The sequence below is a fragment of the Nicotiana tabacum genome, chromosome 22 (genome assembly GCF_000715075.1).
Source record: "Nicotiana tabacum cultivar K326 chromosome 22, ASM71507v2, whole genome shotgun sequence".
In the NCBI taxonomy this organism is placed as follows: domain Eukaryota; kingdom Viridiplantae; phylum Streptophyta; class Magnoliopsida; order Solanales; family Solanaceae; genus Nicotiana; species Nicotiana tabacum.
The window spans coordinates 177,313,536-177,329,000 of record NC_134101.1 but is presented as its reverse complement, the minus strand read 5'-3'; the positions used below and the strand labels follow the sequence as shown (position 1 = coordinate 177,329,000).

General features: G+C 35.7%; 2 protein-coding genes across 4 annotated transcripts; one reads left to right on the top strand and one right to left on the bottom strand.

Moving 5' to 3' along the window:
* The first annotated feature begins 4,152 nt into the window (after positions 1–4,152).
* Positions 4,153–8,768, top strand: LOC107781159 (cytochrome b5-like). The gene is given in 4 exon segments (XM_016601808.2): positions 4,153–4,480; positions 7,756–7,822; positions 8,302–8,453; positions 8,455–8,768. Coding segments are annotated over 4 exon segments (411 nt in total). The 5' UTR covers positions 4,153–4,393; the 3' UTR covers positions 8,560–8,768.
* A 2,509-nt stretch (positions 8,769–11,277) lies between these two features.
* On the bottom strand, positions 11,278–15,201 carry LOC107781160 (BTB/POZ domain-containing protein At5g48800). 3 transcript variants are annotated; one of them, XM_016601809.2, is made up of 4 exons: positions 14,814–15,201; positions 13,739–13,805; positions 12,324–13,496; positions 11,278–12,009 (listed from the first exon to the last, which is right to left on the bottom strand). In XM_016601809.2, the coding sequence occupies exons 1-4, from the start codon at positions 14,873–14,875 to the stop codon at positions 11,491–11,493; spliced, it is 1,821 nt and encodes a 606-aa protein (XP_016457295.2). In that variant the 5' UTR covers positions 14,876–15,201; the 3' UTR covers positions 11,278–11,490. The 3 variants fall into 3 exon arrangements, with proteins under 3 accessions (XP_016457295.2, XP_075100517.1, XP_075100518.1); XM_075244416.1 differs by having other exon boundaries at positions 13,739–14,609; positions 14,814–14,953; XM_075244417.1 differs by lacking the exon at positions 14,814–15,201 and adding an exon at positions 14,167–14,570.
* Positions 15,202–15,465: the final 264 nt, after the last annotated feature.

Here is a 15,465-nt window from a genome sequence, read left to right as displayed (position 1 = left end):
TGTGGACTATTTCGGGAGGCTCAATATGTTTATTATTGATGATGTTTGGGCTGTTTGGTGATTGTTTTGAATGGTGTGAGGTCATATATATAGGGGAGGTGCTGTCCGTTTCATCGTAAAATAGTTTGTGGTCGATACATAATAGTTATGACGCTTAAATGATAACGATAGTATCGTTTCTCTTATTGTAGACTAAGGAGTTTTGACAATTGCATAGCTTGAGATTGGGGCAGTATATACAAGGTATGTGAGGCTATCCCTTTCCTTCTTTTGCACGACTCCGATTGCACATAATGTAATGAACGATCTTCCAAGATACTCTACTCTTAGAAGCTAGCAGTACTTACATTGTTTCCCTCTTATGGAACGATTGATGTTAATGTTGCTTCTCTTAGTATTATGTTATCAATGTTGTTGGTACTTCCTGATTCTTATAAGGTTCATAGTGAAGACTTAGTCCTAATAACGTGTACAGAGGATACCGACCTTACGTCACTCCGAAAGGTTTAAAATGTGATTCCATGAGTCGAGCATGCATTATATATATGTATCTATTTTACTCTACCGAGCCACGCTATAGTTGGCCGGGTACGGCACCTATTGTGCAACCACTGATCAGTTGGGTTTTACCGAGCTCCACGTGGCCGGGTACGATTCTACCGAGCCTATTATGGCCGGGTACGATATGATGATGATGATGCCCACAGAGGCGAATGCTTTAAAGGTTTATGTATTTATACATATGTATCATGCATTTCATGTAAGTAGACCTCAGAGGTACTAAGATGTTACAGGTTGTATATTCTTTATCCTTGCTTACATTACTGATCGTATTTATGGTTCCTTGCCTTACATACTCAGTACTTTATTCGTACTGACGTCCTTTTATTTGTGGACGCTGCATGTCGTGCTGCAGGTCCTGATAGACAGGCAGGTACAGCTCCCCCACCACAGTAGATCAGCGGTGATTGGCGAGATCCCTTCTCCCGACTTGCCTTGGTCTTGGTATGCAATTTTTGTTATAGACATTATGGGTATGTCGGGGCCCTGTTCCGGCTATGTTGCAACACTTATGTTCTTTTAGAGGCTCATAGACAGGTGTCGGCTCATGTATAGTTTGGTATGCCTTGTCGGCTAGTTTTTGTTGTATAGTCTTTCATAGTAGCGTGGTAGCTCATACCTTATATGTAGTTTCTTGATTGTCTGGTCATCCCCTGCTATGTATATGCATGCCATCATATTTTATTTCTGGTTGTCCATGATCTAGGTCTACCATTTATATTGATCTCGTCAGCCTTAAAAGATAATAATGAAGGTTAGATGAAATGTACGTTGGTGCTCGGCAAGTGTGGTCGGGTGCTAGTCATGGCCCTTCAGTTTGGGTCGTGACACTTATCATGTATTAGTTGTATTTTGTTATATTAAGGTTTCAGACTCGTGTTATTTATGCATATTTCATTATTTTCGTTCTTTATTATTATGTTCGGCGTGCCTAGCAAATGTGTTAGCGCCATCACGACAGAATGGAATTTTGGGTCGTGATAATCCATGATCCTGTACTCCTAGTCACATTATTAAAAGTTTAGGGGCAAAAATATTAATTATAAACTTTGTATTAAGTTTGCTTGTGGTCCTAAGTCTCAAGAGGAGTGAAATGTCCTTTGGAGTGTGGACACCCAACATAGCTCATACTATTACGTATAATATATTTGGAATAATTACGCGACACAACAAATATATATACATTATATTTACTCTTTGTGGCTATATTTTCATAAAGTTATTATTTGTAGCTATATTTGAATTTTATAGCAAATTCACATTTAGTACTAAATAAGAGATTAATTATTTTGATCTAAAATAAAAAAGCAACAAGCTCTCGTATTTCAATTACTTAGAACACTTGTTTAGTTAGCGGAATGAATAAGTTCGATACAAGGCGTATGCTTTGTATTGTATATCTCTCTCTCTCTCTCTCTCTCTCTCTCTCTCTCTCTCTCTATATATATATATATATATATATATATATATATATATATATATATATATATATATATATATATATATATATAGGAGATGAGTTGGCACCTCTCTTTGGCCAAGGATCCTATTTATCTAATTTTTCCTTTTTTTTATTTATTTTTTTCTCCTTTTTGTCTAATTTTATGCTCTTTTTATGCTTTCAATTTGTATCTGTTTCTATCCATTCTTTAATTAAATCCTCTTAATTATACCTCCCACTCTTTCGTTTTTCCCCCTTCCATTTATGTCATATTATAAAGACTCCAAAAATTTCCTCATTAATTGTCCAAATAATTGCTCGTGTTATTAAATTACTTTACGGATACAAACGTTTTGTATTCCGGCCTTGGCCTGAAATTCTTATATTTTCTTTCTTTTGGGTTATGTTGCAAATCTCTTCCTCTTTCAATCTGAGTTTTTTTTTGGCTATCAATTCATATGTTCTACAAGAAGCATCTGCTACTATCAGCTTACTTCCCTAGAAAAATTGCATTGATGAGGTCAAGAAGAAAAGCAAAGAATCTTAGCAATTGTTCAAACAATTCATGTAATATATACCTATCTTTCATCAAGAAAGGTATTTTTGTCAAAATTGTCTCATAGATTCTTAGAAAAATAGATATTTGTTTCAGCATTTTCCTTCTTTATACGTGGATGAATATTTAGAGAATTTCTTTGTATACTCTAATATTCTTCTATCTTTTTCTTCCAATTGAATTTCTGGTCAATTAATTTATTGTTTAAGATTCATAATTACTTAGATTCATATTGTAGGCTCTATTGAAAATATTGTGTATGGTTAAGTTTACCAACGAATAGCTCTCTATTGCAGACAAAGGATTATACTGCAGACAATGAAGAGGTTGTTGCATTCAACAAACCTCAGATCATTCAGCTTGAAGGAATTAGGAATGTAACAAAAGCATACAAATTATATTTAATGACTTTTGATGCCGGTGAACCACAAACATTTTATCAATGGGCTAAGATATTTTATATATTGGTGTATGTCTTAAATGTCTTAAAAAGAAGAATATTTAAGAGAAGGTGCCAACAGAAGAGACGAAGATCGAAATAAAGTGTATTTCACAACTTTGATTGGCCTTTGAAGTAATTAACATCTTTAGGCTTTTGCTATCTATAAGTTGAAATAACATTGAGTAGTGATTTTGTCTTTATAGAGTAGTAGCTTGCATGAGATTCTGATATTCATTTTATATATGTTTACAAGTTGCCGCATCGTTATGCAGTGTTTTTCCTAATGTCATTGAATTGAGACTTTGATATGCATTACCATTCTTATAAAAAAAAAACTTTTTTCTATATATTTTCTCTTTGCCTCTCTCTTTTCTTCAATCCAATATTACGTTATATGTTTTTTTTTTGTCTGATTTTTTTTTGTGGTCAACTTCTTTGTCTGAATTTACTTTTCTTCTATAGTCATAACTCTTTAGAAACGTTCATTCATAACATGTCTATCTAAACACTCTAAATTCTTTCTTAAAATGTTAGTTGTTTTCATTTTATTTCATAATACTCGAAGATTTGTCTTTCTCTTTTAGTTTGTCTTTTAGAAAAACAAATAAAAGAAGAAAGCAAATAAGAGAGGAGAAAAGAAGAATGATTCCGAAGAGAAAAAGTATGGCAGTGACTTCCTTGAATAAATAAAGAATGACAGCCTACCACACCATTGTCTTGAAGCTTGACTTGCATAGTGAAGGTTGTGCCAAATTTTTTTAGAATTCTTATAAATACTCCCTGAACTTTCTTAATATATAAAAATTAAATAAGCTTTATTAGTAGACAAAAAGGAGAAAAAAGTTATAAAAAAAATTAGATAGATATGATACCTGACTAAAGAGAGCTGTCAAATTAACTCTCTCTTTTCTCTTTCGCACTATACATATATATATATAAGTGTGCACATAAATAAACCAAATTATGAATCTATCTAAATATATGTTATTTTATAAGTATTTTTTCTCATTAAAAAAAAATAATATATGAATCCATTATTAGTTAGTCTGCTGATATTGAAGCTTTTCAATGCCGCGCGAATGCGGGTAAATTCACTAGTTACTCTATATATTTTGCTTTGGTATTTGATGGCCCAACTTTCTTCGCTCCCTCATACCCTCACCAACCCCACATGACAGCCACTTGAATTCTAACCTCTCTTTTAATTACACAAAACAACAACCTTTTCCGCTCTGCTGCCATTCACCAAAACGCCTCGTTTCCTCCGTAAAGAGACACCCTCAGCCTTGTATCTCTTCAAGCCTTTTCACAGGTCTTGAAGAGTCAAAATCAAGCCAATTTTGATCTTTGTTTCATCTCTGCCCTACATTCTTTCTTTCTTGTTTGTTGAATAATGGGGGGTGAAACTAAGGTGTTTACTTTGGCTGAGGTCTCCCAGCACAACAACGCCAAGGATTGTTGGTTGGTTATTAGTGGCAAGGTATCAATTATTTCCTGATCTCTGCTATTTTATTTAATTTAGTGGGTCGTTCATTATTTATGCTTTCATTGCCTAGATCTTGCTCTTGATCTCCTCCTGTGTGTTTAAGATTCAATCCTGAAAGTATTATTTTAATGATAAAACAATAAAAAGGTTGTAACTTGATCGGTTGCATGTGTTAAAGATTCAATTTTGGTCGCTTCTGTTATGCTTTCAATTTTTTACGCCCCATCTTTTAATTGTGGCTTAGGGAGGTGGCAGTGGAGGAACCCGGGCTTTGAGTTGGGTGGGGTGTGATCTCATGTTTTTATCTGATTTCTGCGTTTGTTTAGTCTTCCATTATTTGTTTCATGAATTAATTGGATATATTCCTGATTCCTCTGTGGGAATAGCAACACATCTATGCCAGGAACCGATTTGTAGGTTTCTTTCCATTATGAATTGCACGAGTATAATTCAGTGAGTATAAAGTTTTGGTCTTGACTTTTGAGACATCATTGGTAAATAGTAGTAGTAGTATATTTTATCAAACATTGCCACATTCATGCTCTAAATTCCCCTGCAGTAGGTAATCCTCAAACAATTAGCAAAATTCTTCATCCACTTACTGCTAGAACAAGATTCTTCTTTATTTTTTTTTTGAACAGGGGGTGGGGGGTCATTGTCTATAGGTTGTATTGTCCGGAAGTAACTCCAGTATTTTAATTCAGTGGAATACAGGGTACACATTGCATTCACTACTTCTTTGTGGGACCAGATTCATACTTAAAGTGAATATGTATTTTTTTTAAAAGTTTCTAGTACTATATATATCTGTATTTATCGGAAGGCATCGGGTGAGCTTGCACCTGCTGCCAATATAGTAGATCCACCGCTGCTATTACAAAATCATGACTTCAAAGTCAACTTTATGTACCCAAAGTTATATATCTTCAAATTACAGAACCTGCATGTCTCTCTCATTGGTTTTTATGGAATGAAAGAAGTAGAAGATATTATTTCAATAATTATAATGATGTAGAAAGTATTAAAAGATCGTTCTTGGTTTACTTGTACTTTTGGTGTTAATGGTATGTGTGAAGAACTGACAAATTTGATATGTGCCAATAGATGACATGTTTGAATTGTAATAGACATCTTGTACTTATTTTTGATACCGTCTTGGTATTTACTAATGAAGATTTCGTTTCTTCCAAATAAGAGGTTTGTCAGCAAAAGAAGTCTAAATCATGTCATTGCCCAAACGTCGAAATTGTAGTTGTCATCCAAGGTTAATTTTTTAGCTCTCACCATCTTACAACAACAACAACAACAACAACAACAACCCAGTATAATCCCACTTAGTGGGGTTTGGGGAGGGTAGTGTGTACGCAGACCTTACCCCTACCCTGGGGTAGAGAGGCTGTTTCCAAATAGACCTCTGACATCCTTCCCTCCGAGAACTTCCCACCTTGCTCTTGGGGAGACTCGAACTCACAACCTCTTGGTTGGAAGTGGAGGTTGCTTACCATCAGAGCAGCCCCTCTTGTCCTAACTTAGTGTTTAGTAATAAATTTTGTCTTATCAAAAAAGATTTTACTTCTATACATTGAAAAAAAGCAAATATTGTAACTGTAGTTCTCACCTACTGTTAATTATTTAGCTCTTACATCTTCTTGTTTGGAGCTTAGAGAAACTTATAGATCTGAAAATTTGGTTAAGAGCTCTAGTCTTCACAATCTGAAGATGCAGGCATATAATACTCTTAAAACCATTGGCTTTCCCGTAATATATTGACAATTCTAGATTCTTGTCAAATCTTTCATGTTATGATAAAATGCATGGTACCTTGTTGTGTTGGTAATAACTTGTAGTTTACCTTTCTATGTCTACGAAGTAGGCTAATCACCCTGTTGAAATTCCAAAAAGAACCCTTTAGGCATTTAATTTTTGAATCCATAAAATTTGTCTTAAATTCAAAACTTACTAGTCCATATAAATATCTGGACTAATATAATTGAATTAACAATTTGAATTTGATGGGTATAAATTTAATTAAAAGTCTAATTTTGTTTGGCTATTCCATCGAATTGAGGTGCTCGTGACCTGAACTTATTGGTCTTTTTGATTTGACTTGGCATGCCGCGTCATTTGACAAGATTTTATTGGCATTGCCACGACACTTGACGTGTTCTACAAATTTGGGCACTTATGGATAAGAAGGCATTCAATGGATCTTGGGCTAATAAAGTTATTTGCAATCCACTAGATGAACGAGTCGAATGAAATTGGACTTTTAATTAAATTCATGCATATTGGACTTAAGTAATTAATCCAATTATATTAGTCTTTGGACTAATTTTATCTGAACATAATCCCAATTTGTTATGGACTTAAATCCAATGAAATTTAAATGCCTACAACCCCAGCTAGTTTTCCCCTTGGGTCCTTGCTATTTCTAAGATTTGATTGGTTGAGATGCTTAGTGTTCACAGGAGATTATTTGCCTTTTTTTGTCACAATGAGGTGTTTAATTAAACTTTCAAACACCATAATGCAATTATATGCAATAGTACCAACTTTAAAAAGGATTGACAAATGTATTAAGCATGAAATTTCGGCAATGCACTCATTGGTTTTTGGATGACTTTTTTTTTTTTTTTTGCCTTGGGATTTGCTAGTTGGTAAAACCAATGTGGGTATGCATTTTTCATTTATCTTTTAGGGGGGCATGCTCTATGTTTGTCATCCAAAATTCTTATATTTTCGTGGCATTCATTTTTTTTCTTCTAATTAAGAAATACCTATGTGCCTTCTGGATCTTATTGTGAAAGTTAAGTTGGCATAATTTACAATCGTCAAAATTCATCTACGTGAAATAGCCCAAGCTAATGCCGTAGGTGTTTTGGTTTTGTTGAAGCTAGTCATATTGCAAATAATGTGAAGTGGGGTTACTTTGGAACTAAAGACTAGTTAACTCAGTTTTAATGGAGAAGATGGAGTCGCTAGAAGGTAGCGTCTTTAGCAACTCCATCCACATGTTGAAATCTTCCTCTGTTCAGGATATCATATGTTTCTGTTGTAGCTGTATAGAGTATTTGTAGCGTGCAGACCTTATAAGCAGTAAGAAAACATCTGATTGCCAATAATTGCCTTTCGGGGAGCAACAAACTGTTGTATTGTTTTGAGTACTTGACATCAACTGCGCCTTGTATTTCGTGTTACTCTACTTTTACTAAATTTTTTTTTCTTTGTTTCTTCTATTCTTTTAAAATTTTCTGTCTGCCATTTAACAGGTATATGATGTGACAAAATTCTTGGATGACCACCCAGGAGGTGATGAGGTTTTGTTGTCTGCAACTGGTAATATATTTTGACATATATCCTGCAACTAAGATTTTGGTGCTTTTGGTTTCTATGGAAGGAAAAGGAAAGCTCCAGGAAGTTAATATTTTTACACCTTGTTAACAGGATAGCTGTGGGGAAGAGTAATAAATACTTCCCTCCAAATTAAGTCAAAGCGAAATAATAGGAAACTCGAGGGAAAATGCTTTCCTTTAATATAAATTTTGCTTCTCTTTTATTCAGTAGCGTGCAAGAAATGACTTCATTTTCCTTTATCTTACTGCAAATTTACTACAAATTTACAATCTTGGTAACTTTCTTTACATGCAGATGAAGCCTTACTGATTTGATAAGTCGTCGTTTCTCAAATCTTATACGTAATGATCTATATGCAAAATAGAATTAGAATTTTATAGACAAATATTAGACAACCTTGACATAAAGAACTGTAATCCATTAGGAGACAGTGGTGATTGTGTTCCTGATTCTTTGTGCAGGAAAGGATGCAACCGATGATTTTGAGGACGTTGGCCACAGCAGCAGTGCTCGAGCGATGTTGGATGAGTATTACGTAGGTGATATTGATTCAGCAACCATCCCCACCAAGACCAAGTATACTCCTCCCAATCAGCCACATTACAACCAGGACAAAAACATCAGAGTTTGTCGTCAAGCTCCTCCAATTCTTAGTTCCCCTGATTATTTTGGGTGTTGCTTTTGGCATCCGCTTCTATACCAAACAGTCATCAGCTTGAAGATAGAGTTCGTGGTGAACTCGTAAGAAGTGTCCAAAAGAAAAGCCAAAAGGGGCGTTGTGGGGGGTTGTTTTTTGTCATCTAGACAAGTCTTGATTAAATTATGGGGATTGTAGGAAAATTTATGTTGTGGTAATAATGCCTTTAACATTTCTTAGCTTCCCTTTGTGAGACATCATATGGTTGTCTTTTTTATTAGTTTCTGCAAACTTGGATTCTTGGCTTTTGGTGATGATTTGTTAGGATCTTTCGATTTCCTTGACATGCGTACCTTCTGAAACGTGAAAAAGCGTGGTAGATATGTTACATTCTGGCAATACATGTCATCATCGTGTTTTGAAAATTGGTTTACAGGAAAGAAAAATTCAGGATCAAGGAAGAAAGAATAGGAAAGCAAGAAGACACTCATATAGACTCAATACATGGCAATTCAAGGTTTTAAATCTTGTTTTAATTTCTTTACCAGGGCAAGGTAAGACACTCAAGATGAACAAAGGACTACTTTTTTTACCAATCATACGCTCTTGCTGAAAGATTAAGCTTTCTCTTCGAACCCAATTTAGGTATAGTTGTGCTATTCCTGGTCCCAATAGAAATGAGTTTGACTTGAAGTTTATTTACGTTTTTTTTTTTTTTTGTTGGATGAACATATTTCCTTCTTATAAAGCAAAACTTATGTATATAATTTTAGTTATGATGTAATATCAGTTTAACTGACTACGGGTTTATGTTTTGTTGTTTTAGACATTGTTTTTATAATATTGTAACTTCCGTTCTCCCCTTCCCCTTTTATCATTTCCTCTTTTGATCCTACAAAGCTGCAGAAGGTAATCAGAGTTTATTTCAGTAAAGAGTATGTTTATAGAAAAATGAGATGTTTCTTAAGTGCCAAGTGTCCGTTTTGGAATCGCATAAATTTATATAATAACAAGAGCAACACTTTAACTAACTGCCTCTTGAACTTTGAAGACATCATTCTATGTCACAGATTATGCAAAAGTAGACAAAATGGATCTTGAAGAAAAATATTTTATTATAAATATCTGATTGATCTATATAATTCTGTATTTCCTTCCCACATAAAATAAGCTACTAATATCCCTATTTATAATAGTATGAAACATATTTTAACTAAAACAAGAAAGCCTATTCCTATTAAAATTCTAACTACAAATCCTATTTAGACATTAATTAAATAATTTTGCAAATACCAAATTCTAAATAATTTTGATATCCTACTACAACTTAAAATCGACACATCTTATACACCACCAAATCGAGTCATTCTGACACCATATTATCCAATTACAAGTATCTCTTAAACAAGGCCACCCCTTTTTCCAATGTTACAATTCTTGTATTTATCACCATCTTTTGTCAGGTTTTGAAAACTAGCAGCTTATAAGATTGCTAATTTGGGTAATCAAGTTCCCTCCCCTTTGCCTCCTTTTTACACTAGCTTATTGGAAATTCCAGAACTAAACTGGCAAAATGTCATCAATAAGAGAGGATGGTGTCTTGAAGTTAGTACATCCTGGTAGGCGCATTGAGATTCATATTGAGCCTATTATTGCTGCACAAGTCCTCAAGAAGTACCCGAGACACTGCATTGCCCGTCCTGATGTTTTCAAGTTTCCTTGGATCGTTGTTCGTCCTGAAGCAGTTTTGCATCTTGGCAAAGTTTTCTACATAGTCCCTAAGAAAACAATATATGATCTTTTGAAAGGTAAAAAGCAGCAGAATCAACATATGCCACTAGCAATTCCCTCACTCAACAGTGATCATGATTCCCGCGATTTTACTTCTATAAGTACTTGTCAAACCTCACTTCTTCTCAGGGAAAACCAATACCTCAAGAGTCATGAAAATCGTCGTCTTAATGTTCAGAATTCCAAATTTAAGGAAAAGCAGTTCCTGAAGATTCATGGTAACCGTAGTCTTTCTGATTGGAATTCATCGTTCGAGGGAAATCAGTCCATGAAAAATCCTCGAATCTCACCTTTCAAGTCGACAGCTGGAATGACTCCGAAGCATCTTAGACATGGCAAGGATCCAAATAGATTTCAGAATTCACCTTGGTATGGTGCAAGTTATGAAGAAGATGATTTTAAGGAGAACAGAAATGGACTTGAAAACTACTCTCAGCAGTCTATTGATGATTCATCCTTTGATAGTACATTTATGCACTCTAAAACATATTACAGTAGTTATTCTCCAATATCGCGAGTAGTTAACCACCATCGTCAGTACACAATAAGTTCCAACCAAGCTGAGCTGAAATCTTGTTTGAGAAAGCCAGATAGTGAACGAAGACGGCTCAATCTAAGAGTGACTTTTGTCATAGCCAAGTGTTACTATAAGCAATGAAAGAGTACACTCCCAAGTTAATTTGATGAAAGGATATTACCATTGAGGTTCTAAAAATAAAGTAAAAAAATCATTCCAAGTTTGTTTTTGAAGAAATGAACAAAAAGAAGGGAGAATATGAAACAATTTGAGGAAAGTAGGAGAAAAATGTGATTCAGAAACTTGATATGAATATCAGTGGCTACATCTAGGAACTAAACAAACTTTCATGCATTTAATTTTTTTATTTGGAGCTATGAAAATGAATGGCTGATACTGAGAAAAGCAAGAAAACCGAAAGAACAGAAAGATAATCATAATAAAAACAAGTGCATTAGTAGCCATATGGATGGCTATCTCAGGCATGTGGAGTTGAATGTTCATATGAAGTGCTATATTTGCCAATATGAGATATATCAATATGGTGATCATATTCATCAAAACTCAAAATTTACTTTTCTTCATCTCAGTTGCTAAAGCATATCTCTAAAGCTCATATACAAGATGTGGGACAGAAAATAGTGATTGCGCGATGGAACATAGATTACAAGTACCATTCGCAATTACTCACTAGAAGTTTGCCTGTCATGTTCTTTCAGTTAGCTTAGAATCAGTAACTTGTGACCTCTTTGAAGGAGAACATGACTCCCTTGAAGAACTATGTCCAAAAATGTTTAACTTGCCAATCTTTTTCGAGAAGTTACTCATGAATCCCCCGGAATTAGATTTTTCCATATTTTTCTTCATACAAACATGATCTTTCTCCAGGTCATTCAATCTCATCCTCATTCGTGTTAGTTCAAGTTTTAGTTCCCTATTTTCTCGTCTTAGAGAAGCATAATTATCCCGGGGAGACATAGCTGCACTTAAAGCACCACTATTGATCCTCCACGATTGGTGCGTTGGCTTATGATCATCATCATGATAAGAACAAAATAAGGCATTTCGAAGCCTCAGTTGCTCGAAATATAGAACCTGCACGATTGATTGGAGTGGGAGGCGTTCGTTTTGTGCAGCGTGTGATCCAGCTTCTTGTGAGAGCTTCTGAAAATCAATCAGCTTGCATAGTCTTCTCCTATCTGGATCTGATAACGCCTGATGAGCCTGGAATTTCCATGAATGAACGTCGATGATTAGTCAAAAGTATTAACTTAAGGAAATGCCTAAGGAAGCTTTATTACTTCCTTAGAAATATGGATTTAGGTTAGAAGATTCTATTAAAGGCAAAATCAAACTCAATGTAAAGTACTTAATCCTCCTCATATAAGGGTACCATATTCATTTAAGCCATTAGCAAACAGGTTATTTTTCGAAAAGACAAGTACCATGAGTTTTCTCCTGACATTTAAGTTTAAAACTTTAACTCAAACCATTAATGCTTTTTCTAAAACATCTTTCAAGAAATTTGTAGTACATACTTTGAGGTAGACATCGATTGATCGATAAAGTCCATCATGGACAGTACGAGCATGTGCTGGTAAGCTTTCGGCAATTGCTATGAACTTGTTCAGCTTTAGGTTTGCATCAGGTGCAATTTCAGCAAGGTAATTGTCCACCAGTTTTGCGACTTTGAATAATGCAGTTTGGGATGGCGAAGTAGGGCTACCAGACTCGAACACTGAGACATCGTCCATATCTTCATCACTATCCTCCTGCTGAAAAAAATTAACCAAGATTCTATGCACTGTGTCAACGTCAAATAATGTGTCACCAGCATTGCGAAAGAATGGAATTAGAAGATCATCGAGAGTAGCTATGTCTAATTGAGATCCTATCCGCCTCTCAAGATCAAGTCTACAAGCAACTGTGCAGTCAAGCATCACTGCACTTCTCAGCAACCCAAAAAGAAAGGTTATTGGAACAACCAATTTCTCAACAGGCATAAGGCTAACAATTGTTTCGACCACAACCTTTTCATGGCCGTTTGAACCAGAAACCACGTCAACTTTGGGTTGGCTCGATTGATTCCAGGAACTGGACTTCTTTGTCAACTCCTTCTGTGCGTAGTTCACTAGTGATGCTGCAATACTTTCAGGCCTAACACCACGACATTTCATCGCTGTTATGACTCGTTGATACAAGTCAATACGAAGAACTGACAAATCCTCTATCCACCAGTCTCCTTCACACTTGGCTTGGCGGTTCATATGAAGTCTACCAGAACTACTGTATTCCAAGCGCGAGAAACTTGAGGCAATTTGCTCCGCGCAAGCCTTAGATGCTATAGCATCAATGCATCGGGTAACTATTTTCAGCTCATCAGCCAAAGGAAGTAGATTTTCGCATTGTTTCAGGACTTCAACACACATTTCAAGATTCTTGCAAGCAACAATATCAAGATATTCTTCAGCTCGGGAACCAAGGTTGTTCTTTGAATAGTCCTCAGTCATCTCAAGATAATCTGATACACAACAAAGCTGAGCAACATTTGCAGCTGTAATCTCGAAGTTAACACCGTAGCAGAATTTTGCTGCCAGCTCAAATGATTCAGCTCCACCTGGTAGGCTAAGAAGCTCTATCCTTGATATATCAGAATCCCTGTGCCCTGCTACAAGCTTCCGGATTCGCCCACTTCTCGAGACTAGAGGAAACTGCATCACATCACGTCTCTATGTTAGGAGCTCTGCTACATTATAGTCTCTGAACTTGCTCATAGGCATGAAATTAACATTTTCTGAAGGCTTAGCTATAACAGTATGAAAGGGACTAACACGAATCCCCTCTCCAAAAGAAGTCTTTTTTTCGTTATGTTTCATTACCTCTACAATGCGAATTACTCCGCAAAATCTATCACCAGTTCGCAGTGGGCAAATAAGAGAATTGACAGATTTACCTTGTGCAATGAAAATGTGCCACCATCTACTTCTATCGTTATATCACTTGGAACATCCCGAAACACCCTATACCAGATCAAAATAGTTGATTAAATATAAGACAGCAACAAGTTATAAAAGCAGATATCTAAGCATTTATGCCACGTTTAAACATTGCTCACAACTAGAAAATCATTATGTTTGGTAAGTATACTAATGGCTATAATTCAGAGCACGAAAGAGGAGTGGGGAAAGAAAACTGCAGAAGAAACATGAAAAAAGGAGCACATAAAAACACCCAAACGATTATTGCCAATAAGATTTCTACTACTGTTAAAATCTGAAGCAAAAATGATGCATTCAGATGTCCCTACAGCTTCAAGTGTTTTTTAACTACATGTCTTCCCCTACCACTTCAACAATCCTTTAAAAGTTGAAACATTTTCACCTTGCCTATGGTAGCTATGAGAAGGGAGCCTTAACGCAATGGTAAGAGTAGTCATCGTGCGACCAGGAAGTCCCTAGTTCAAGTTGTGGAAATAAGCCATTGCAGGTACGCTGCATACAATAGACCCAATATGGTCCAATCCTTCCCTGATCCTGCACGTAGCGAGAGTTTTGTGCACCAAACTATCTTTTTATGAACAAACCATAATAGAGGAAAAGAATGGAAGTCCCCCACCTCCTCCCCTCAAAAGCCAACCCATATATATATATATATGGGATTAACTTGTCCGTAAAGTAAGTCATACTCATCGGCAGGAAGTGAGCTAATGGCCAGCCAATCAATAATCACCCCGAACGGCCATCATCTTGCTTTGCCATCTTCAGCAATCCAAAGACAAAGTCTATGGCTATCTCGTCCCACTTCTATTGTGGTATCTGAACCGACTGCACTTCGCAATTCCCACAGAAAAAGAATTCATAAAGAATTACAGATAAACCAAATACATAACAACAAATGAACCCTGTTTTACACTTCCAGTTCCTAGAGACAAAAAAATCACTAAAGTACAGTTAAACCAAATACAAAACTACAAATGAACCAGAGCGACCAGATAGACCAAAAAAAAAATAGAACTATTAAATACAAACCATTCACTATAACGCTGCCGTGAACACTTGGCGAGAGGCAATTGCGAATGGTGTTTGTCCATGGCTGTAGTGAAGAAAATCCAGAGGAAAAAACTGCAAATTCTGAGAAGCAGAACAGGAGAACGTGAAGGTTGTTAAAGAAGCCAAGTAATAAGGGGGGACAAAGACACAGTGGAAAATATTGGTGTTGGTCTACTTCTTTGGCCATTTTTGAGTCAAACTGTTTGTGCTCAAATCATAGATTACACTTGTCCAAACCAATGGGCCACTTTTGTGGGTCATGTCCTTGATAGTACCAATAATTAAAATACCCACCATTAACTCTCTTTCTGTAGCATTTTATATATTCTTATTGCTGTATAATGAAGTTATAAAATTTGAGTGGGATAAATGTTTAGCAGCAGATAAAGGGGTGCCAAAAAAGGAACAAGTTTAGCAAACTTTGGTTCAGTCGAAACAGAGAAAGTCAAGAAAACAGTCAGCTAAAGATGAGGGAAAAGAGAACGGGGAAAAAAGCGGGAAGAAAAGGTCGTTATTCTGTTTTGACAAATTTTTCTCAATGTCCCTGGACTTTTATTGCCGCTTTGTCCTTTTGACATTTCATTTCTAAGCTCCGTTTGGCCATTACATTTGGTTTAAATTTTGTTTTTTA